Source organism: Marmota monax, unplaced genomic scaffold (assembly GCF_021218885.2).
Source record: "Marmota monax isolate L192 unplaced genomic scaffold, Marmota_monax_Labrador192_F-V1.1 WCK01_AAM20220418_F8-fsc00197, whole genome shotgun sequence".
NCBI classification, from domain to species: domain Eukaryota; kingdom Metazoa; phylum Chordata; class Mammalia; order Rodentia; family Sciuridae; genus Marmota; species Marmota monax.
The window spans coordinates 2,856,870-2,880,878 of NW_026694815.1; the positions used below are offsets into that span (position 1 = coordinate 2,856,870).

Here is a 24,009-nt window from a genome sequence, read left to right on the forward strand (position 1 = left end):
AGTGGGTTTTCTGTATACTAGAGGAAAAAGCAGTTCCTCCAAAATCTTGGTGGGAAGGAGTTGGCCAGCTGTGAGTCCTTCTGCTGGCAATGTAGACCTCTTCCATATTTGGCACCTTCCCTCATATGTCTCAGCTGTAGTAAGATGCTCCTTACTCCTTTTTCAGTAAGTTCAGTCCTGGGTGCATAGCCCATCTCTGTCCAGTCATAGGGTGACAGCAGGAATAATTAAGGACAACAGTGCAACAAATAAGAGAGACAGACAGATCGACAGAAAACCAGGCGGGCAGGCAGACAGTCACTGACCTTCTGGGATCAAACAAGTTTAGGGGGAACTTTTTACAGAGCACTACAGCCCTGCTTGAGCAGGTGGAGTAAGCGCTGGTGATATTTGCATAGTTATAGTTGTGTGACTCCATCCATATCCACAGGTCGGAGCTCAGCTACTGAGTGCGGGTGCCACTTCTCGAAATTGTAAACTTGATAAAAACGCTGAGATTTGGAGAAAAATCGAGGCGTGGTTATTGTCATTAACATTTCGCCTTTAGACCTTCCTCAGAACTCAGAAGTAGTACTGCTCTTCACCGCTCCGCCAGGGGGCAGGAGGGGTCACATTACACAGGGAATTAAAAAAAAAATCTCTAACTTTCCCCCCAAATTGTGTTCCTCCTCATGAAACCGAATCCTCCAGCTGCAGCCTCCCAGCCGCCCGCCCCGTACTGCCGCTGCGGCTTGGAGGCGGCGCCCCTCGCCCGCCGCCTCCCCCTGCGCCCCTGCCCTGCCCTGCCCTGCCCGGTCCTGGGCAGCCCTCAGCGCCGCGCCACGGACCCGCAGTCCCCAGCCCTGAAGATGAAGGTTTGGCTGCTGCTTGGTCTTCTCCTGGTGCTCGAGGTGCTGGAGAATGGTGAGTGACTCTGGACGGATACGATCGGGCTTGTGCTGCCTATAGCCCCCCGACCCCCGGTCCCCATCCTGCTCTGGCCAACTGTTCCTCTTACTTTGGCAGTCTGTGGTTCTGCTCCCACGACTCCCTGTCTGGTGCACCTGCCCCCTGGTAAGAGGGTCTCCTTTCTTCTGCTCTCCACCTCTCTTGCTAGCCTTCGGAGAAAGTGGCAGTTACTTGGACCCTCAGGAACCCATCAGGTCCGCTCCAGCCCTCTCCGGCAAAAAAGCCCTCCGCGGGTAAACCGAGCATCCTCAGCCAGAGCCTGGTCCAACCCCGGTGTCAACGTGTCGGTCTGGGAGGTGGCGCGGGAGGGGTAGATCGCTTCCATTTCCGCGCTGCAGTCGGACCTCAGCTACTGAGTGCGGGTGCCACCCAAGCAAGGCAATTGCTGATTCTTACGCAAAATTCTCGCACAAAATTCCAAGGGTCCTCCCCCGCAGTCCTGAATTTATTTTTGTATACCAGTTTGGGCTTAAATCCTGCAATATCTGCATAAGTCTTTGACCATAAATTTTTGTGAAACCTTAAACCTCAACCCCCACTGCTGTCACGTTGCTTCATTTCTAATGGGATGGAAAAAGGCGAAGAAAAATGCATTTTTATACCACATAAATGGGGGATGTACAACCCTGCACTTTTTAAAACGTGTGCCTGCTTGTGGTTCTTACTGTTGTGTGGACTCAAAACCACAGGGTCCGGTTTTATTTGTATGTATGTGTGTGTGTGTGTGTGTGTGTGTGTATAGATCATATATATTCTATTTGTGTAGTAGTGTTATCTGCTGTTTAGTTTGCCTCTTTAATTGTTGTTATTTTTACAGTACATCTTTCATCTGGTTACATCCTGGTTTCAAACCTCCCTTGAAATTCCCTGGCTACAGCCATGCATTTGCTTAGATTTGGTTGGAAAGCAGCTTTTTGCTGTTATGCCACCTCACACTGGCTCAACCTGGTTCAAATTTTAAAACACTCCTCAATCCTGAACAGTTCGTTTCTTTCCTGTGAAATTATAATCATTTGGAGAAAAAAAAAATTCTACTTTGGGAAGTTCAGGGTGGTTTGTGGGACTTGAAGTTGAGCATGAGGATCCTTCAGCCTAGAGCCATGCTTAATAAAATATAGGCAGAGTTCCGCTGGAGGAGCAATGTTTACTCTTTGCCCAGAGAGAAGTTGGCATGAGTTCAGTTTGTAAAATCCAATATTAAAATGCTCCTGGCAGGTCCCTGTATGTGACAGTTGAAATGGAGGAAATGCAGTATTTGGTACCATTTTTTTTGAAGAGGGAAGGACATGGCCAGACAAAATAATTCCAAATAGTCCATTCATTTTGTTTATACCCAAGATGCCAGTCTTAGAGGTTCAGGAGATGTCTTCCACCAAGGTGTACCCAGATCATGTGAATTGTTACCAACATCTGCCTAAATTAATTAGCATCTGTTTAAACAAAATGTGATTCATTCAGTATTAAGTTGAATACAGACTGAATACTTTATAAGAAATAATGAATAAATTTTATGTGTGAAAATAGTGCTGTGATTTTGTTTTTTAAAGTCCATATGTATGATTCATAGACCATGGATAAAATATTGAACACATACTTGGCAGTAAATTTGCTTTATTAAGTTATATAACACTTTTCTCAGCCTAGCCAGAATTATTTTTGGTGGTTTTTTTATTTATTTATTTTTTTTCTGTTTTGAGTTGTGGGGCAGGCTCAGACCAGGAACAACCAAGGAAAGTCGTACTGGAAGTCCTTTCAATGCTGGTCTCTGATTGGCAGATTGATTCTGGTTGGCAGATTGATCCCAATGCCGCCTGCTTCTGATCCCAAATCACAAACTGTAGACCCAAGGCTTGACTTGTCCCATGGCCTTTTGGCTTTTGAGATCACATCTGGGAGAGAGGTTTTTATGAGGAGGAAAAGGATTCCCTGCAAGTGGGGGCGAACATCTGTTCTAACCTTGTAAAGTTTGCCATGCCTAATTCTTTTTTTTTTAAGAGAGAGGAGAGAGAGAATATTTTTTAATATCTATTTTTCAGTTTTCGGTGGACACAACATTTTTATTTTATTTTATGTGGTGCTGAGGACACAACATCTTTATTTTATTTTATGTGGTGTTGAGAATTGAACCAAGCACCTCGTGCATGCCAGGTGAGCACGTTACCGCTTGAGCCACATCCCCAGCCCTGCCATGCCTAATTCTAATATGAGTTATGTTTTTAGAAATGTTATTTCTCTTCATGAGGTGGGGGTGATTAGAGGTGCACATTACACCAGTAGCATGAAACTGAGGCATGAAAACAGTGAATAAATTGCCCAAGATCCCAGTTAGAGGTACTCATAAGCAAATGGAGAGGACAGATAATAAATAAACAAGACATGGGGCTGGGATTGTGGCTCAGCGGTAGATTGCTCACCTAGCATGGGCGGGACCCAGGTTCAATCCTCAACACCACATAAAAATAAAGGCATTGTATTGTGTCCATCTACACCTAAAAAATAAATATTAAAAAAAATCAGGTCATGTACTTTTTAAAAATAAATAAATAAATAAACAAGACATAATTTTGGGAATTGATAAGTGGCATGAAGAATCATTAACCCAGGTGTATTAGTTCCCTGTGGCTGCTATAACAAACAAGTTGAGTATCCCTTATCTGAAATGCTTATAATCAGACATGCTTCATATTTCAGATTTTGAAATATTTGCCTATATAAGTGATTATAATAAAGATGGGACCTAAGTCTAAATACAAATTTCACTTATGTTTAATATATGCCTTATGTACAATATTTTTAGTGCATCTGTATTTTGACTGTGACATGTCACATGAAGTTGAGTATGGAATTTGTTTTCTTTTCCTTTTTTTTTGGGGGGGGGTACCAGGGTACAGGGGCACTTAACCATTGAGTCATATCCCCATCCCCTTTTTAAAATATTTTATTTAAAGACAGGGTAGCAGTGAGTTTCTGAGGGCCTCACTAAGTTGCTAAGGCTGGCTTTGAACTCACAATCCCCCCTGCCTCAGCCTTCCTAGCCACTGGGATTACAGGTGTGTGTCACTGCACACGGTGGGCATGGAATTTTCTTTTGTGATGTCATGTTGGTACTCAAAAAGTTCTGGATTTTGGAGTATTTTGGATTTTGGATTTTGGATTAGGGATGCTCAACCTGTACCATGAACCAGGTAGCTTGAAACAACAGAAGCTTATTCTCTTGCAGTTCTGGAGGCCAGCAATCCAAAATCAAAGTTTCAGCGGGACCTTGTTGCTTTTGAAACTCTGGTCAGGATGCTTTTGAGCCTTCATCTAGTAGTGTCTGGCAATTCTTGGTTCTCTGTGGCTTACCTCTGCATTACCCCAATGCAGCTGATGTCACATGGCTGTCTTCTTTGTGTCTCTGTCCTCATGTGGCATTTTCCTCTTGGTGTGTCTCTCCTCTTTTCATAAGAACATCAGTCATACTGGATGAGACCCTATCTTCTGTCTTCATCTTAACTTGATTATATCTGTAAAGACCCTATTCCAAGGAGTTCACATTCACAGGTACCAAGGGTTAGGACTTCAACATGTCTTTTTGAGGGTCACAATTCAACCAACAACCCAGGGTGAGACATGAGAGGTGCATGAGGCCAAGGGGAGGAAGCAACCCCTACAGATGTTGGAAAGAAGAGCCCTGCATTCAGGTCAAGGCCATGGCGAATACAGCAGCTTCCAGGTGGCTGATGACCATGGTGCCTAAGGACCATGAGATGTAACAGGAGATGGTAAAGCCTTGTAGCACATGGGAAGACTTAACACTTTCTTCTAAATTAGGTGAAAGTCACTTGAGGTTCTGAGCAGAAAAATGTCCATGATTTATATTTTCAAAGGTTGAGTTCTAGATAGAAACCAGGACCCTACTTATGAGGTGGTTTAATAGTGTGAGTAAAATATGGCTTGGGCAAGGATATGGCAGATTATGGAAGTAGATGGAGGGAAAAGAGACTGGGGTCAGAGTCAGTTTTGAAGTCAAAACCACAAGCATTTGCTCCTGGATTGAATATGGCTTAGGAGATAAAGGAAAGGATCGAGTAAGACTCTGAGGTTTTTGTTCTGAGCAACTGGGTCCAAAGACTTGCCATTTACTGTTAAAGGAAACTCTGGAGAAGGAGCAGGTCTAAATCACTTTCAGAGTTCAGTTATAGATGTATTAAATTTGAGATGCCAGCTAGTTTTCTAAGCAGCAGTACTGAGTAAGCCATGGGATATTCAGATCTGAGTTCAGAGGCAAGGTCAAGACTGGAGGGAGGGCAGCTCACAACATGTAAATGATGCCAGAGCCCTTGGATGGTGTGAGGTCACTTAGAGAGTGAATGTCATTAGAGAGAAGTTGCCAGGGCTAAGCCTTGGGGGCTGAGATAGAGCAGAAAAGAGAAGGAAGAGCTGCCAAGGAGACAGTAGAGTTGTCAGAGGCACAATGACAGCAGATAACTGACAGCCAAGAGGATAAAGGTTTTTAAGAAGCACATCATCATCTGGGTTCTAATAACGGTTCTGGGAAAATGCCTCAAATTCTATCCTGAAACAGAAGTAATGAATCCTCTGCAATTTTATGAAAATGATACTTTAAAAAGTGGTGGGAGGGGTTTTGGAGTGGGGTTCTGGAAGGGAAAAGGTCTAATCTTTCCACCTTTGTATCTTAGAAAAAGTATTTGTTCTTATGGGGTTTTTCAGGAAGAGTGGAAAAACAAGAAAAGACATCTCAGTCTGTACAAGTAAAATGGGGGAACACCTGAGCTGCTCCAAAGGGTTTATGGTATGGGGGTTACTTGATGCTACCCTCAGGGCTGCCCTTTCCCCTTAACTGCCCATCAGGGAGGAAAACAAATAGCTGTAGCTCTTTCGTGTTAATGACTATGTTCAACATGTAATCCTCCACTAAGCAGCAATGATTCAATTAATGAATTTATTTGCTTCTCCAACACAAGCCTATAGAATTAGAGAGGTCAATAGCCAGGTCAGATTTCATGAAGAAGGTCTGAATGGAAATTCTCAATCAATGCTGAATAATCGCGGTCCTTTTCCTGCTTGCTTCTTGCTGTGTAACATATGGTCATTCACTGGGAGCTTTTGACCAGCGTCTCCTCACTTGTGGATGCTAATATATGCCTTGGAAAAGTCATCTCCGGCCCCTGTGCTCTCATCCCCAGTGTCAAGTTCTGTTTGATTTGGAACTCCTTATGAAGGGCTGGGCCCATCCAAGAATCCACTTAGACAATGGTGCTATGCCTGAGATTTATGCAAATAAAGTGAAATTGCCACAATATGCTCATCTCTATGGTGGAAAGACAATGGCATGCACCAGAGAACTCTCTAGACTTGGAGTCAAAGGATCTGGCTTTGCACTCACTACCTTCTCAATGACCTGGAGTAAGCTATTTGGCATCTGTTAATTACAAAAAGAATAATAGCTTCTTTGTTTCACTACCAGTTTACCATGGAGTCACATGAAACAACTACAAAACAACAAATAGCACTTAACTAGTGTTTACTATGGATCACACATTATTCTTAGCATTTTAAACACACTAGCTCATTTAATTCTCCCAACAATCCATGCAATAGTTATTATTACCATATCGTTCTCAATTACAGAAGAGGAAGCTCAGTCAGAGAGAGGGCAAATAACTTCCCAGGACATGCAGTTAGTAGGTGGCAAGTGGGAACCTGAAGTCAATGATGATATTTTATTGTCTGTGAATTTTGCCACCTATTTCTCTATGAAATATCCTATGCAATAGTTTCAAAAATGCAATATTAATAGATTATCACTTTTATTTACTTATGATAAAATTCTTATAAAGCCTTTTGGGATATAACCAATTTACATAGTTAAGTAAGTCATATTTAAAAAAAAATTAGACATGGATCTTGACCGTCCCTCAATCCCAGTATTCTCTGGGTATCTGTGGGGCCACTAGGCTGCATGAGTGTGAGTGTGCACACACACACATGTGCTTGAAGCCAAGGCCTCACATATGACTATGCACAAGCTCTCCAACTCTTCTCAGGCTGGCTTCTTCAATTTAGTGTTATTAGCACCAAATCATGGATCAATTCTGTGGTCAGACACCTGGAGCAGTGATACATTGGATCAAATGATGGATCTATTTGGTCAAAAAAGTCATATCGTTTTGCAAATACAGTAGCAAATATTTGGATGCATGATATCTGTAATTAGATAATCTGATGTTCCTGAGTAGCACAGCCACATAAGATCTGACAGTCCAGAAGTCAAAGACTAAATTCCAAAGGATTTCAGAAGGTTATTGTCATTTTGTGATTTTTTTAAACTAGGGATTGAACCCAGACAAGCTTTTACACTGAGCCACATGCCCAGCCCTTATTATTTTTTATTTTGAGACAGGGTTTTGCTGAGTTGCTTAGGACCTTGCTAAGTTGCTGTGGCTGGTCTTGAACTTGCAATCTTCCTGCCTTAGTCCCCCTGCATCACTGAGATTACAACATGCACCATTGCTCCCAGTTGTTTATTATCATTTTGGTCACTTGAATTCCTGTTATATGATAGTCTGGAGATCTATTAATCTCATAGGCATAGTGTGACTAAAATGTTTATAACTTGGACATTATCATGGTAAGCTTTTATTTTTATCTTTAGGGGGGGAAATGTGACTTGTAGGGGCAGGGATGTAGCTCAATGGTAGCGTGCTTTCCTAACATGTTCAAAATCTTGGGTTCAATATCCATAACAAAAAAAAAAAGGAAGGAAAGAAAGAAAGAAAAAAAAAATGACTTCTACCTTATTGCAAAGCTGAGGCTTCTGCTTCATAATTAATGTTGCTGAATCAGTGAACTTCTGTTGGTCTGATATATTCCCACCAGTTACAGAGCTTCTCCTTCTAAGAGGCTGAGGAATCCTGTACAGGTAGACACTTGTGTGCTGTCATTAGAACCAAGCGTGAATAAATCAAATACTGAAGGTCAGTGGGAGTCTAGGCAAACAACAGTTTCAACAACAGGCACTGGGAACTCTGTCTTGGAGAACAGGGTTCAAGGACACAGTTCTACTCCTTAAGGGGATTGAGAAAGTTCAGCAGGAACTATAACCCAGAAGAATTGGAGTAGAGGAAAGAAAGGAAATAAGAAGAAACAAAGGCCTAGGAGAGGAGCTGGTCCTAACCAGACCTGAGGCCACAGAAAAGAGCAGGTCTCAGGGAGCAAGGTTTACAAGCCCAAGGAAGACAGTGTACTGAGGACCAGAAGTGGGCACTGAGCTGAGAGTTCCCAGTAGCGGGATTGGTTCTAGAGTCTGGCTCAGGCTTAACTGAATGGAGGCTAAATGGTTCCTTTCTGTCTCAAAGATCAAATGGCATGGGTTGGGGATATACTTCAGTTGGTAGAATGTTTGCCTCTCATACTGAAGGCTCTGGGTTCAATCCCCAGTACCATATTAAAAGGGAAAGGGAGAAGAAAAATGAAAGAGTAAGCCTTCTCTGGAATCCTAGTTTATCATTTCATAGTTCAGTCCAAAGTAATTGAGTTTTGATTATGATTTTCTCCTGACTTATCATTTTCCCTATTTTTTACAAATGCCCTGCAATTCCCTCAATTGGCTGAGGTTTGTATAGTCATTTATTGCAAATATATACAAAATGTCTGTCTCCACATAGTGAAATGAGCACTTTGGAATAGGGATCAGGAGACTTGAGTTTTATTCTACCATCTGCCACTCATAAGTAGAGTGATGCACAATTTATTTAACTTTTTAGAGCATCCTTTATTATTTTAATCTATAGCACAAGGACTTTACCTAATTGATTTCTAAGGTTCCATAAGTTTGGATGCTTGTGTAAATCTGTGGGCATAGATCAAATCACCCTTTGAGCTTATGCAGACCGATGGTCCAGCTGAAACTTAGGTGCCTATTCGCCTTTTTATCCTTGGTGAGTGGACAACGGCATGGCTATAGGAGACTTCGCTGAGGTTCCTGGAGTCCAGTGGCCTGCCAAGGGCAGGGTCCTGGGAGCAACCCTCCCTGAGACAGGTAATAAAGGGTGCATTGTCTGAAGAGAAGGCAAAACAATAAGAACGCCAACTTAAAGTAGGTCAGCTTTTTATTATCTCTATTTGCTGCCAACTCTCGACAACATTGGTGATAGGATCCTCCTCCTCCAAATATATTTCATTGGCTCAACTCTGAACCATTGCTACAGTTAATGTTTAGTTTTAATAACTTATCTGTAAGCTTTAAAATAGCATGTGTTTAGCACTTATTCTTTAAGAGACCTTGTATTCTGCATGAATGTTGTCAGCTCTTGACAAATTTAGAATCCACTTTACACTTTCATTTTGAAAGAGAGTTTGCTATGGCGCAAAGTCTTTTGAGTACACTTCCGGTGCTATTTGGGTCTCCAGTCCCATGAGACTCCAAGACCCTGCATTTAAATGGTAGACTCAAACAGAACAGTGAGAACTCAGGGATGAATAAGACCAAAAGCAGATCTTGAATGAACTACAAGGAATAATATTTTTTTGTTTATAAGGACAAATTTCAGTTCATTTGTGAAATATTTTGCTGAATTTGAATAATATTTTTGAAGCTGAAATATATTCCTTTAAAATTGTTTAAACTAAAGAATGAGTAAATAATGATTATTTGTGATAATTAATGAAAACAGTTTTGACAATGAGAAAGGGGGTATTTTTTCCATTACAATTGTGTGTAATAGCAGGATTTGTTGTAACATATTTGTAGATGCACAAAATATAACAATATAATTTGGCCAATGACATTCCACAGTATTTCCCCACCACTACCACCCCTTTCCCTTTTGTCTACTGATTTTCCTGCCCGCCCCCCAACACACACACCTTTCTTTTCCTTTTTCCTCTCTAGTTTCCACATTCGAGAGAAAACATACAACCCTGGACTTTTTGCATTTGGCTTATTTTGCTTAAGATAATATTCTCAAGTTCTGCCCATTTTCTTGCAAATGACATAATTCCATTCTTCTTTATGTCTGAGTAAAACTCCATTGTGTATCTGTACCACATTTTCTTCATCCATTCATCCATTGATGGATACATAGATTAGTACTATAGTTTGGCTATTGTGAATATTCTTTAATAGTTGGGGGGGGGGGGTATGCTGAGTTCCATAGATTAATCCACACAAAATTAATTGTATGGTTAAATTCCTAACATTATAAAAGTGTATAGAGTGAAAAACCAAAGATTTTTCTTTACATTCTTTGTTTTGGGAGCAACCAGATTCCTTGCTTCCTCCAAGTTCCTATGCATATACAAATAATCAGAGGGAAGGGACATTGCTGCCCTGCTCACAGAGAAAATCATGAACTGTTCAGTTCCACCTGTTCAGGGTAAGTTACTCTTTCCTTCATGGCTTCATCTGCAGACCCTGGGTGTGAGTCCCTAAAGCTCTGGTTACCATAATTTATAGGTCTTCTTCTGAGAACATGGTAGTATTGCATTTACCTCCCTTGAAGTTAAATATGACTTATTTGGGTCAATAACAGGTGAATTGGAATGATGTTGTACTTCTAGACTGAAGCTTCAAAAGCAGTGAGCAATCTTCTACACATTCCATTTTCCTCTGCTTTGGTGCCTGGCAGTGTTCTGGTGGCTGCTCTGTTAGCCTGGGTCCTGAGGTGAGAGGAGGTCCTTGTGTAAGAATGACCAGTCCAGTCAACACTTTATGGGTATGTGCAATGAGCAAAATTAACCTTCTGTGATACCGTGATCTAAGAAGAAATATATTTTTGGTCTTTGTCCACAGTTCTGAGCACAGATCTTTAAAACCCTTGTAGCTTCCTGAGTTACAAGGATGAGAGAATACCTTAAAAAAAAATCTAATAAGCCCTTTCAACCATACTTTAGTTGATGTTAATGAGGTGATTTTTAGAGGATGAGGCTGTTGCCCAGTGGAACCAACCATGTGATTAGAGGATTGGGACTTTCAGCCCTACTCCCTGAGCTCTGGCGAGGAGATGGGGGCTGCAGATTGAGTTCAATCACCAATGGCCAGTTATTTAATCAGTCATGCCTACATAATGGAAACTCCATTAAAAACCCTAAGTAAAGGGGTTTGGAGAGCTTCATGGCCTAAACACATGAGGTGCAGGAGGATGGTGTGCTTGGAGAGGGCACAGAAACACAAAGGTCCCTCCATATTACCCTGTGTACCTCTGCTTTGGGCTGTTTTTGTATCCTTTATAATAAACTGGTAAACACAAGTGAAGTGTTTCCTTGAGTTCTATGAGTCATTAGAAAATTACCAAACATGAGGAGGGGGTCATGGGAATCCCTGATTTGTAATCCAGTTGGCCAAAAGGACCAGAGACTCAGTAGCATCTAATATGAGAGCAACTCCTGTGACTGGGCCCTTAACCTGTGGGTGTAACAAGGAGTTAGGCTGTTCATTTGGGCCTGGAAATGTCCAATGGGTAGCTAAAAGCACAATTAAAAACTTGGCATCTCTGTCTCCATTTTGCATCTGAGTCACCTTGGATTCAAGGAAGGATGGGTTTGATTGATAAACATCTTGCATGAGTGCAAACTCCTTCTCAGACAACAGTAACTTTCTTATCTTAGATCAGGCCCCACCTTACTAATCCTGAGATAATGATCAACCATAGTTTTCCCAAGACTGCTTGACTGTGCATCTCTCTAGTTTTTATCTATATAATCTGGAAGTTCATACCAGTACCCTGGAAGACAGAACTGGAAATACTCATCCCCTTTGTCTTCCCAGTATAGCTATACTAATTAAAGTTCCTTTCCTGCTTTTCACTATTACTTTTCCATTTGTTTTTGGGGTGAGTGGCTGAACGTAATTTGTTGGGATCTTCAGGCCTCTGCCAGGAACACAGGGTCTATGCTTACGCTAGGTAGATAGTATCAGAAATGAAGTGAATTATAGGACACCTTATTAGTTAGTATCAAGAGACTTGGATAATTTCTTGATGGGGAAAACCAATACATTTGATGCCAAGATACTGTGAGTACAGATATTTCCTTTCAGTTTGCTATTTTGAGCCACTGAGATTCGAGGAGGAGGCATATCGTTACTGCAGCATAATCTAGCCCATCCTAACTGCTAATTCATCCTGTTGGAAGTCTCACAAGTGCCTGGGGCTATTGAACAGCAGATGGATGTTGGCTGTGGAGCTGAGCTGGTGATAAAGCCACACTTGTGAGCTCATCCTCTCCCTGGCTCCTCTCTGCCATGTCCTTGGACCCTCACCCATTTTCTCAATCCCCCTCCTGGCAACAGTCTGCCTTGTTCCTTCCTTTCCACAGGCACAGTCTTGTTTTACTTTTGGTAGAGGAAAAGCTGGTTCTCCTTTTTAATGGCTGCTTAGTATTATTGGCTTTCCCTTCACAAATAATTGTCACTTCTGCTGCATTTGATCATAAGCAAAGCTGGAGGGGCCATCTTGGTGTAGAGGAGAGTGGTAGTCCAATCTCAAGTCTCTTCCTCCTTGAGCCACTCAGTTGTCCTCATAGTCCCAGATTGGTATTTGCCAGGAGTTTTTTCCTTCGTATTAAAGTGATGGGGCAGTTCAGCAGAAGTCCATCCTCATTAGCCAGAGGCAATGCAAAGGTCCAACCCCAAGTCCAGGGTGGGGGCGGGGCGGTGGGCAGGAATGAGTGAGGGGGCCATCTCTTAGAATGGTTGACTGCTCTTTGGGCCTCAAGAAGGTGAGACATCTGGGCTGGGCCTTGACATAGTAAGGCCATCAGATCTGCCCCTTGCCTTAATGGTTTCAGCTGCTCCTTGACTTGCTGACACTCCCAGAGCTAGGTAGGAGTGTAGGACTGTCTAACTCAGATGCAGTGCACAGGGAGTCCAAACTTCCTTTCCAGGTGTTGTTTCTTTCAGGCAAACTTTCTGGACCAAGTTCCCTGCTGTGGATTCCCACAGAAACCTGTAGGTGCTACTGTCCAGCACTGACCACCAGCAGTAGTTGGGGTTACTCCTAGGGTCTGCTAGGAAGCTCCTCCTGCCAAGCCAGATTTGGGGTTCTCTCTCTGGTCCAGGCCCCAGCATAAGGAGGGTGAGTGGGTATAGAGGCCTCCTTTGGCCTGGAGGCTGGAAGACCTGCGGCTCCTCTGGGTCAGGAGTTAGTTTCCCAAGGCCAGTACCATCTGCTCTTCTGAATCCTAGTTTAGAATCTTCTTAACCCCTTGGCGGCATTCCCAACTCTGTTCATTCTTCAACTCTGTGGAACATGAACCCGACTCCAACTCCTGCCATTAACACTGTGGCTGCTGTAACAAAATACACTGAGTGGCTTAAACAACAAAAATTTATTTTCTCTCAGTCTTGGAGGCTGGAGGTTCAAGATCCAACAAGAGGGGTGTTAAAAGGGGGTATTAAAAGATCACCCGCTTGGGCTTTCACATACTCTGGGGATGTCACAATGCTAGCCCACTGCTCTCTCCTCCCATTTGTACAGTTGCTGGCCAAGACCCTGCCAAGAACAAGCGTCCAAAAGAGCAAGGAGAGAACAGAATCAAACCTACCAACAAAAAGGTGAAACCCAAAATTCCTAAAATCAAAGACAGGGACTCAGCTGACTCCACACCAAAGACTCAGTCTATCATGATGCAAGTGATGGAAAAAGGTCGCTTCCAGAAACCCGCTGCTACCCTGAGTCTGATGGCAGGTCAAACGGTAGAGCTTCGATGTAAAGGAAGCCAAATCGCATGGAGTTACCCTGAATATCTTGACACCTTTAAGGATTCCCGCCTCAGGTAAGCATTTTTTTTTGTTCTTGTTTAACTTGTGTTGGGTCAAGTTTTTGGTTTTGTTCCCTCATTCAATATTATGTTGTTTCTGGCATCTACCATTTTACTCTAACAGGTTGTAAAAATGAAAGCTCAGTGAGCAAAAGCTGTAGATTTTATATCTTCAGAAAAGAATTGTTGCAAATCCTATTGACGCTGGTTGAAAGAATGAAGTTCTATGGGCAACTCTAATGCATAGAAGTGGAGATTGAAGGCACTCCTTAGTCAAAACTGATGTTAGATTAGTGAAAATGTACTCAATGATTTATGTTGTTTTTAAGTAATCATAGTGAAAGCTGAAATGACCTAATGAGATTTCTGTGAGTAAATTGACCAGGGAATAACTTTCACTATTTTTAAACTTTTCTATTGTGTCTGATTATTTTTACTTCTGTGAATATAGAACTTTCACATACAAAGCTGCCTGAGAAGGTAAGAAGGCCAGATATTTCTCACGTTGAAGCAAGTACTTCAGGAGGCTGAGCTTCTTGTTCAGGGCAAGTAGTCAAGAGGATGACTATGAATGAGCTGGCTGCAGTGGTACACGGGTGGAATCCCAGCAACTCAGGCAAGAGGATCACAAGTTCAAGGCCTCAGCAACTTAGTGAGACCCTGTCTCAGAATAAAAAAAATAAAAAGGACTAAAGATGTAGCTCAGTGGTAGAGTGCCCCTGGGTTCAATCCCCAGTGTGAACAAAAAATTTTTTTTTAAAGATAATGACGATGAAAAGGGGTTGGGAATGTGGCCCAGTGGTTGAGCATGCACAAGGCCCTGGGTTCCATCGCCAGGATCACAACAAACAAAACTGCTGAGAGGACCTTCCCAGGATACTAGGAAGGAGCCCTGAGTACTGGCTATGGGTCAAGAAGTGTGTTTGGGGTTAGAATCCTGTATATCTTTGGGGAATTCTCCTAAATCCTTTGGATCTTAGTTTCCTCGTGCATAGAATGAAATCAAATGATTTCCAAGATTTTTTCCAGCCTTGTTTTCTATGATTTATGATAAGAAATACAGAGTATTATCTGGGATGACTGGAATGGGAGGAAGAAAGAATGTAGAAGGAGGGCATTTCAAACTCTACTTGTTCATAACAGACATAAATTTCTGCACAAATTCCTCCTCCACCGAAATTCAAGCCTGCGAGGATATCACCATCCTCTCAGTTGCTCAGCCAGAAAACTCAGAAGCACCTTTTGCTTACTCCCTTACTCCTCATGTCCACCCGCCAGGTGAAATCAGCCTTCTCAACAAACATGAACCTGTGCTCTTTCCACGTGGTTTCATTCCTGTTCCTCTAAGAAGCCACACCCAGGGGTACCCTCTTAGCCAGGCCCAAGCTACCCTCAGTTCCACCCAGGTGTACCTCTTAGCCACGCCCAGACTGCCCTCAGCCACACCCAGGTGTACCTCTTAGCCACACCCTGGGGAACCACCTTCTTCTTATTATTACTATTTTTTTCTTAATTTTTTTTGTAGTTGTAGATGGACACAATACCTTTATTTTCTGTTTATGTATCTTTATGTGGTGCCGAGGATGGAACCCAGGGTCTCACGTGTGCCAGGCAAGCATTCCACCACTGAGCTACAGCCCCAGCCTCTGGGACACCTTCTTAACCACACCCAGGGGGGTCCTCCTCCTGTCCCCTTCTCCAAACAGTAAGTGCGATGCTAACCAAGGCAGAGCTGATCATGTCACTTCCTACTCTGTGGTTCCCACTGGGATCAAGTAGAGCCAACCCCAAGCACTGAGACCCTCCCTGATCTCGACTTTTTCTTAGTGTCCCCTTTGGCCTCCACATTAATATCTCTGCTCTCCTGACCTGGACTTCGGGGACTTTAAAAGCACCAGGACCTTGGGTCTTCAAAGCTTGCTGCTTCTGTTGCCTGCAGTTCCTGTGGCGCCTCCTCACCTGGCTCCCTTCAGCCCAGGCTCGGCTTTCTCAGGGAAGCCCAACAGGCTGCTCTGGGTATGCGGGCCCATGGTAGCTGGCCTTCCTCCTTCCTGCTCTCTGCATACTTACATCTACTTTTTCCTGAAACTTTGAGTGCTAGGTATTTAGCTTTATCTATTTAATGACCAAATGACAATAACCTCCCTTCCTCCCAATACATATGCCCTTCTTTCTTACACACACACACACACACACCTTAGAAAATAAACTAAAATACATGCATCTAGGTATCCATCCTCTTGTATAAGAAATCTTTTGCATATTTATTCTGTATTTTGCATATTTATTCAGTATCACTGATGTAACACTGTAAAGTCTTTTTTTAAAAAAAGCTTTATTTATTTATTTATTTGTTTGTTTATTTATTTATTTAGTATGTAGTGCTGAGGATCAAAGGCAGTGCCTCACATGTGCATGGCTAGCACTCCACCACTGAACTACAACCCCAGCCCCTGTAGAGTCTTTCTTAAGGTTTGTTTGGTTGAATGGTGACCAGAAAGTGAGAGTCAGTCAATTTTCCCCATTCCCCTCTCCATACTTGAAGAATGTGTGTGTGTGTGTGTGTGTGTGTGTGTGTGTGTGAGAGAGAATATGTGTGTATATCCTGCTTGGTACAAATCCGGAGAGATTTACTACTACATATATTTGCTTTTTAAATACACATGTATTTGTGTATTAAAACAATAATGTAAATTTATCCTCTTAATAATTTGTGTGTGGGGGTGGATGGGTGGATGTGTGTGTCTGTGTGTGTGTTGTGCTGGGAATCAAATCCAGGGCATGCTAGGCAAGGGCTCTACCACTGAGCTACATTCCCAGCCCACTCTTAACAGTTTTTAATACAACAGACTTCTAGAACTGAGACTTGCAGGACTGAGACTCTATGCCCACTGAAAAATTCTGTTTTCTCTCTTCCCTATCCCAGCCCTGGAAATCACCATGCTGCTCTGTTTCTATGAGTTTGACTACTTTATAACAATAGAAGTGGAACCACATCATATTTGGTTATTTGTGACTGGCTTATTTCACTTACCCTAGTGTACTCATGGTAGCACAATAGGATTCCTTCTTTTTAATTTTTTCTGGTGTTGGAGTTAAACCCAGCCTTGAGCATGCTAAGACCACACTGTACCACTGAGCTGCACCCAGGCCCAAATTTTCTCCTTGTTTAAGGTTGAATAATATTTCATGCATAGATAGATGGATGGATGGATAGATAGATAGATAGATAGATAGATATAGAGATATTTAAATCCATTCATCCATGGATGGACATTTACTTTGCTTCTACATTTTGACTATTCTGAACAAAGTTGCAGTGAATGCATGTGCACATATATCATCGACATCTTGTTCTTAATTCCTTTGTTATACTCCCAGAAGTGAGATTTATCACATGTGTATTTTAAACTACTTAATTTACTGAAATCAGATTTACACACTTCTTTGAAACCAGAATTGAGGTAATTTACTCTAAACATTTAGTTTTTTTCACTTATAAAAAGTACCCTACACCTAGAGGGTTTGGTGCTTGAAGATTTAGTATTTTTAAAGAGTATTTTCCAAGTTACATCTGAATTTTATGATGAAATATGTTTGAAAACATTTTAAGGAGTGAGCATGAATCTGAATTGAAAAAGAATACATGGGAGTTGAAAAAAATCCATTTGACTTTTTGACATTAAATAGCATTTATTTAATGCACAGTTGGGGCCTTATAAGAAAGTAAAGACAGATGGGGCCCCCCAAAGATCTTAAGAAACGTGAAAAACATCTAATACTACCTCTCTATCAACCACAGAAAGCCACAATTTATTTGACACTAGAAATTCAAGAAATGGACTCTTGACATTGCTCCCAGAACGTGGTGCCTTTGGACAGCAGAGAAGAATTCTTCCCGTGTTTTCTTTTCCTGTGGAATTAGTTCTTTCCAGCATTGACTGCTGTGGGGTTGGAAGCTCCCCAGCTGTGCTTCCAACAGAGCTTTGTGGTGTTAACCGATATTGGTAGCTTTCTGGAACCAAGTTTAATGTTAGTTACCACATTTATCCAAACAATCGGAATACTTCATCTTTTCCTACTAAAGTGTGAGCTGTTCTTGTCACTGATATATAAAAAAGCATGCATACAGAGGCAGCAATTTATGAAGAAGAAAGTGGTCTAATTATCTTGCAGAGCCCCAGGTAAGTGAAATAGGACCTATGTGGATATAAATGTTATATACATTTGTTTTCCCCAAAGTGATGGGCATGACATAGTCACTTACTAAATGCTTGAATGAATTAATATATATGGCATAACATTTTTGGATAGTTGATTTAAACATGATATAAACAAAAGAAAATTACCCATCCCAGTATAAGTAAGTTGGCCTCTCCTTAGAACTGAAGGATGCAGAAATCCATCTGGACCCATGAATTTTGCATCCCAATGTTTTAGCTTCGATACTGCTCCAGTTTCTTAGACTATAAAACAAGATGGTCTCTGCGAACCCTCACAACTGTGAAACTGGGATTTGAGAAAATGAATTTTTAAACCAATATTTCAGTACATTGGCATAAATATTTTAACCAGTAATAATTATATATATGTGTGTATATATATATATATATATATATATATATATATATAGTCTAACTATTTATCATTTTAGTAATAATATGTTCCATTAACTTAATAAAGCATTGTTTGCTCACCTGGTTCCCAGTTTGTGGCTGCCTTGAGAGAAATTTTACTATCATAATTTGTGTAATTATAAGTATTTTTTATATAACTCTCTTGCTGTGATTGTTTATATGTCTATCACTGAGAGAGAGAGAAGCATTCAATTTCCTTAACCAAATCATAAGGAAAGAAAATGTATTATTTCACACATTTGCTCTATGAGAATGAAGAGTTTAATGTGTTCTAGAACAAAGAAGCCAGACTGAGGCACAGCTAGGTTGGAATCCTGCCTTTACCACTAATCAACAAAAGTGATTTTTGATTAGTAATTTCTCTAGGACCCAGTTTCTGCATCTGGAATATGAGATAATATTCCATATGGTAGGTGCTACCAACAGAATGTATGAGCCATGGTAGGCATTCAGTGAATTTTAATGAATTGTTACCAGGCAAAGTCTATTTCCAAAGGACACGAATCTGTTGATTCTTTGGGATAGTTAATTCTGCCCAGAACTCACACAGATCAGAATTGTGCATGGCCTACTTGGCTGCCCATATAGAGGATCCAAGAAGATTTGTATACCTCTTTCTCAACAAGGTGTGTACTGATGTCAGTTGATATTTTGCAACATGGTGTTTGTGTCTGTTTACCCTCACAGAAGAAGGAGCCCCCTGGGGAAAAACCCATGTCTGTTGGGCTCATCATTGGATTCTGAGCACCCAGAACAGTGACGCACACCAGACCTCAGGGAATGTTTTTTTGGTTTTTTGGAGACTCCTGCTCATGTCAGGAACCAATTCCTCATCATGCATTCATTCATTCAATACTTTAAAATAATTGCTTTGAGCTCAAGTGTGTACTTCATATAGTGAGAGGAGGGTCGGATAGGCAACAAATTAGTGTTACTGTATTTTATGCCTAAAGTGTTGTGCCACATGCATATCCCCATGTCTCAGAATCTATTGCTGCTTGACTTTGTAGAGCAGTTAGTTGACATCGTCTTTTCTCTCCCTTTATCCGCCCTGTTCTTGTTCTTCTTCACTTCTTTCTATTAGATTCTGGGGTCCGTTATTTCTAGAACGCTAGAATGTGTTCTAAATTCTCTTGCTCTCTGTTCTCCTTCATTCCTGCTTGGAAGCTTTTCATCTCAAAGGAACCTGTTCATCTGCCCTCTCTGTCAGCATGTGGTCACGGAGCTCTGCTGGAGGAAGCCACAAAGCTGCCCAGATGGGTGCCATTAGATTGTGGTCACCTTAATTCAGCCTTGGAAAGCTGAATATATTTCATTAGAGAGGCCACATGTTCTGTCTTCTTAAAACTCTGCTTCCCTCCATCTCTCTCACTTTGAACTAAAGAAGCTGTCTCCGAATTTATGGAGAAATTGTAGCTAGAGTTACCTTAACCTCCCCTATCACGTATTATCCTTCCCTGTTCTCTCAGTTACAGTGGAAGAAGGGTTTTGCCTCCTAACACCAAAGTTGTATTAGTGCCCTGGATCCCTACATACTTCTTGTGAACTTTAACACATTAGTTATCATGTCTCTGATCTGGCCTTTCAACCTCTCCATCTTGACTGAATCCATCCTTTCTGTAAGTCTTTAACAAATTAAGAATCTGGCCTTGACCGCCAGGCACCCTGTAGCCACCTTCCTCTTTCTTCTCACTTTCACAGCCAGACCCTTTACTCCTGGTTCGCATTTTTTCTCCTGTGCACCCTTCCTTCCACCTCCTCCTGGCTCCATGACTCCACAGACTACGCATCACCAAGCCAACAAGGTCTCTGAAGCCAGAGTTCACTCTCCATCCCCGTGTGACTTGCTCCACCAGGTCCACTCGTGGGGGTGAGCCTTCTCCTCTTGGCATCTACAGCACTGTGTTCTTATAGGTTTTCTTTCTGTCTCACTAGCCCCTCTTTGCAGTCTCCTTCACCTGCTCCAGTTTTCCCAGACATTGAGTATTGGTTCTGTGCCCTCTTCTCACTGTATTCTGACAAATGCCCCCAGCTTATCACGTGTTATAGTTGAACGCTTCTTCTGAGCTACAAATTGTTCTCTTCACATGCCTGCTTACCATATCCCCTTGGGTCTTTCATGAGCCTCTTTTCAAAGTTACCTGAGCTCATGATCTTCCTCCACACCTGGTTCTCCTGTGCCCTTCAGTTCAGTGAATGGCAATAATCCATCCAGCTGCCTCTGACCCAAGACCTGGGAATCACCTTGGACCCTTGCATCTTTCTCAATTCCATATCCAATCAATGATACTACTATCTAATTATTTCTAGAATTTTCTTACTTTTTCCTACAACAACCACAATGACTCTACTATCTTATTAATTGTGTTATCTGCTTTTTCACTGGTGTTCCCAGCACATTGTATAATAATCAAATTAATATTTAGCATACCCGTCACCTGATACATTTATCTTTTCTTAGTGGTAAGAACATCCAAGTTTCTTCCTTGTAGATATCATGAAATATATATAGCAACCATAGTCACCCTGCTGTGCATCAGAACACCAGCTCCCTCTTATCTAACTGTAACATTGTACCTGTTACACAGTCACCCTATCTCTCCCCTCTATCTTCCCCAGCATCTGGTGACCACTCAGAAGGGAACAGAGTCATAGAGGACAGATAGACAGAGAGTGACAAACGGGTGGTGGGTGTGAGTTCTAGAACTCAGGCCCCGTTGTTCCTTAGGTATAGCTGCTGACCTCTCCAGGGCTCTGTGCTTTGTCCAGTGGGATAAATTTAGCTCCAGTGTCACTCTTGGTCTGAGGAAGGTAGCTTCAGAGAGGATAGATTTGTTGACTGCTTTTTTAGCTCTAGATCAGAGTAATGAATCTGATTTTAAATTGATGGTTCAAACCGGAAATTAAGAGGATATGCTTATGCAGAGTTTTGCATTTACTTCCTGCTTGGGACAGCCTTGAAACTGATATTTACAAAAACTATGTCATTGTTAGAATGCCCACTAGGTGGCAGGCATCAGCTGTGCTATAATTGTCTTCTTGAGAAAGATTTCTAATGAGTACTGATTGGCAAAGAATGCACACTTCTGCATGTGGTTCTTTTATCCTGTTAGGCTATGTAGTGGTCACAGTTTCAAGTTATATTTTAATTGATAAGGAATTAGATTTACCAACAGATTTATTTGTTATTTACTTGTGGTACTGGGGATTAAACCCAGGGCCTCATGAAAGCCAGGCAAGCCCTCTACCATGGACTGAGCCACATCTCCAACTCAGCAAGTCTGTTTTAAAATGTGATGTAAATTTATGTATCCACACAGGAATGTAGTCATGAATAGCTGTGAGCCCTGCTGCGTCTTTCAAGAGCAGTGGCCACTTTGAATCATTTGGTTGCTTCCTTGGAGGCTGAAAGTAATACGCTGAAGATTCTGTATTTTTTAGGATTTTCTGTATTTTCAGGTGCTGAAATTGATTCAGTTTTCACTACTACACTCAGTCCATCCTCATCATATAGATAACCCCTCTCTTTAAGACCAGTAACAGCAAAGAGGTTTTTATTTTGTTTTGGTTTGGTTTGGTTTTTTGCGGTACTAAAGATTGAATGCAGGGTGCTCTACCATTGAGCTATGCCCCCCACCCCCAGTTTTTAAAAATATTTTTATTTTGTGGTCTCACTAAATTGCCAAGGCTGGCCTTGAACTTGCCATCCTCCTGGCTCAGCCTCCCTAGTTGCTGGGATTACAGGTATGAGCCATGGGGCCCAATTATTTTTGTTTTTTCTGACCTGATAGTAGTTATGATCATTTATTTAACACTTTGTTTCTTGGGTCCTCTGCCCCCTCCCTCTTTTCCAACAACAAAAAAACAATTTTAAAGGATTATTATGTTCAAGGTCCTGTGCTAGGTAGATGCTGGATATGAAATTAGCTGGTGAGCAAAAATAGATAGAGCCTCTACACCCATGGAGTTTTTAATCTTATGGGGAGACAGACTGTCAAATAAGCAATTTTAATTCATTGTGTTCGTGCCTTACTTACAGAAATACAACATCAGGGAGGTGAAAACTCAAGTTGATATCTGAGGGTTGAGAGTCAACCAGGTAAAGAGGGTGCAGAAGAAGGTAAGAAAATTCCAGAAGGAAGGAGCAGCATGTAGGAAGAATCTCGATGTGAGAAGAGTGAGCACCTGGGTCATTGAGGGGGAAAGTAGGATGGCTAGAGGCAAGGCCCAGAGGAGGTTACTAAGGAGGAGAGAGGATGCTGGGAGGTAAGCAGGAAGCAGAACACGCAGGGCCTTGTTAGCCAAGTTGAGCAATGAAGAGTGAAATCTAGGGCAGTTATGAGCTCTCAACTCAAGGCCTTTACAAATGTGCACACATAAAAAATGCAGAGGCATATAAAGCCACAGTGTGAGAGCCGGTGTTCCACCCTGAGGCTGCCTTTCGGACAAAGACAGCAAGGTCTCTTCCCAGTCCCAGGTGTGCCCCCTTTCCCTCCATGCACCCCACATTGCTTCCCTCAAACTGGGGCCTTTAGACATACTCATGGGCCTAATGCTTCTCGACAAGAGCGTTTAAACTTTTAATTTGTATTTTGCTGCCAACATAAAACACATCAGGAGACTATTCCAGATCATCTGCTTGAGCCCCATTGGTGCATCAACATGTTTCATTTCCATCTTCTCCAGAAACACTTCATTTCTTCAACCTCATAGTAATACACTGCCAGAGTTGAAAGCAGGCGAATTTTTGACACAGTGCTGAGCCAAGGACAGACACAAGAAATACAGAGGCCTGTCCAATGGCTTAAGTAAATCTGTGCTGGTAGGGATCAGGGGATGATGGAGATTGGAGCTGGAGATTATGCAGACAAGTGGGGCTGATGGGGTGGTACCCCTTGGTCCTGCTCCCTAGGAAATAGCATCCCAGCATTGTCTTTCAGGATGTTTCTGTGGTATCTGGTGGGATGTTGGTGTTTTTCAGTCAAGAACTGGAAGTCGGAGCAGTGGGTGGAGCACAGGAGATCTCTCTGATGGCTGGTTCCTCTGAAAACAATAAATAGCTTCTAGAGAGAAGGGAAGGCATCTGGGTTTTCATTTGGCTGCAGTTGGTAGCCGCTCACTCCACCCACGGACAACACAAAGGCGGGTGGGCTGAGGAAGCAGACGGCGGGCTCCGGGCCAGGCTCCGCAGTTTCTCCAGCCTGGAAAGAGAGGGCTCTGGGACACGTTTTAAAAGAAGAAAGATGTTTACAAACAGAAGAATCCCACTGTTGAGAATCTGCACAGACTTTGGTAAATATTGTGAACACCACCGTGGTGTTATAGTAAGAGGAAGGTAGCTTTTTCCCCTGATTTACTTTGTTTTGATAAAATATACATAAGAGAGCTGAGGCTGGGGCTTAGTGGTAGAGTGCTCCCCTGATACGTGTGAGGCACTGGATTCCATCCTCAGCACCACATAAACAAATAATTAAAAAGTTATTAAAAGTATATATGATTCGCTTAGTCATTTTTAAGTATACAGCACATTCACATTGTTAGGTTGGTATCTTGTAGGTATTTTGTTTGTTTTGCTACCAGGGATTGAAACCAGGGGCATTTAGCCACTGAGCCACATCCTCAATCCTTTCTTATTTTTTAATTTTGAGACAGCACCAAGTTG

The 24,009-nt window shown here is 42.0% G+C and overlaps 1 protein-coding gene across 1 annotated transcript in view; it reads left to right on the plus strand.

The window, feature by feature from the left end:
* The first annotated feature begins 656 nt into the window (after positions 1-656).
* Pdgfrl (platelet derived growth factor receptor like) overlaps positions 657-24,009 on the plus strand; it is a 45,759-nt gene continuing 22,406 nt past the window's right edge. The window contains exons 1-2 of the mRNA XM_046425960.2: positions 657-903; positions 13,428-13,725. Coding sequence (XP_046281916.2) covers positions 672-903; positions 13,428-13,725 — 530 coding nt within the window. The 5' untranslated portion in view covers positions 657-671. The remainder of the gene's footprint in view (positions 904-13,427; positions 13,726-24,009) is intronic.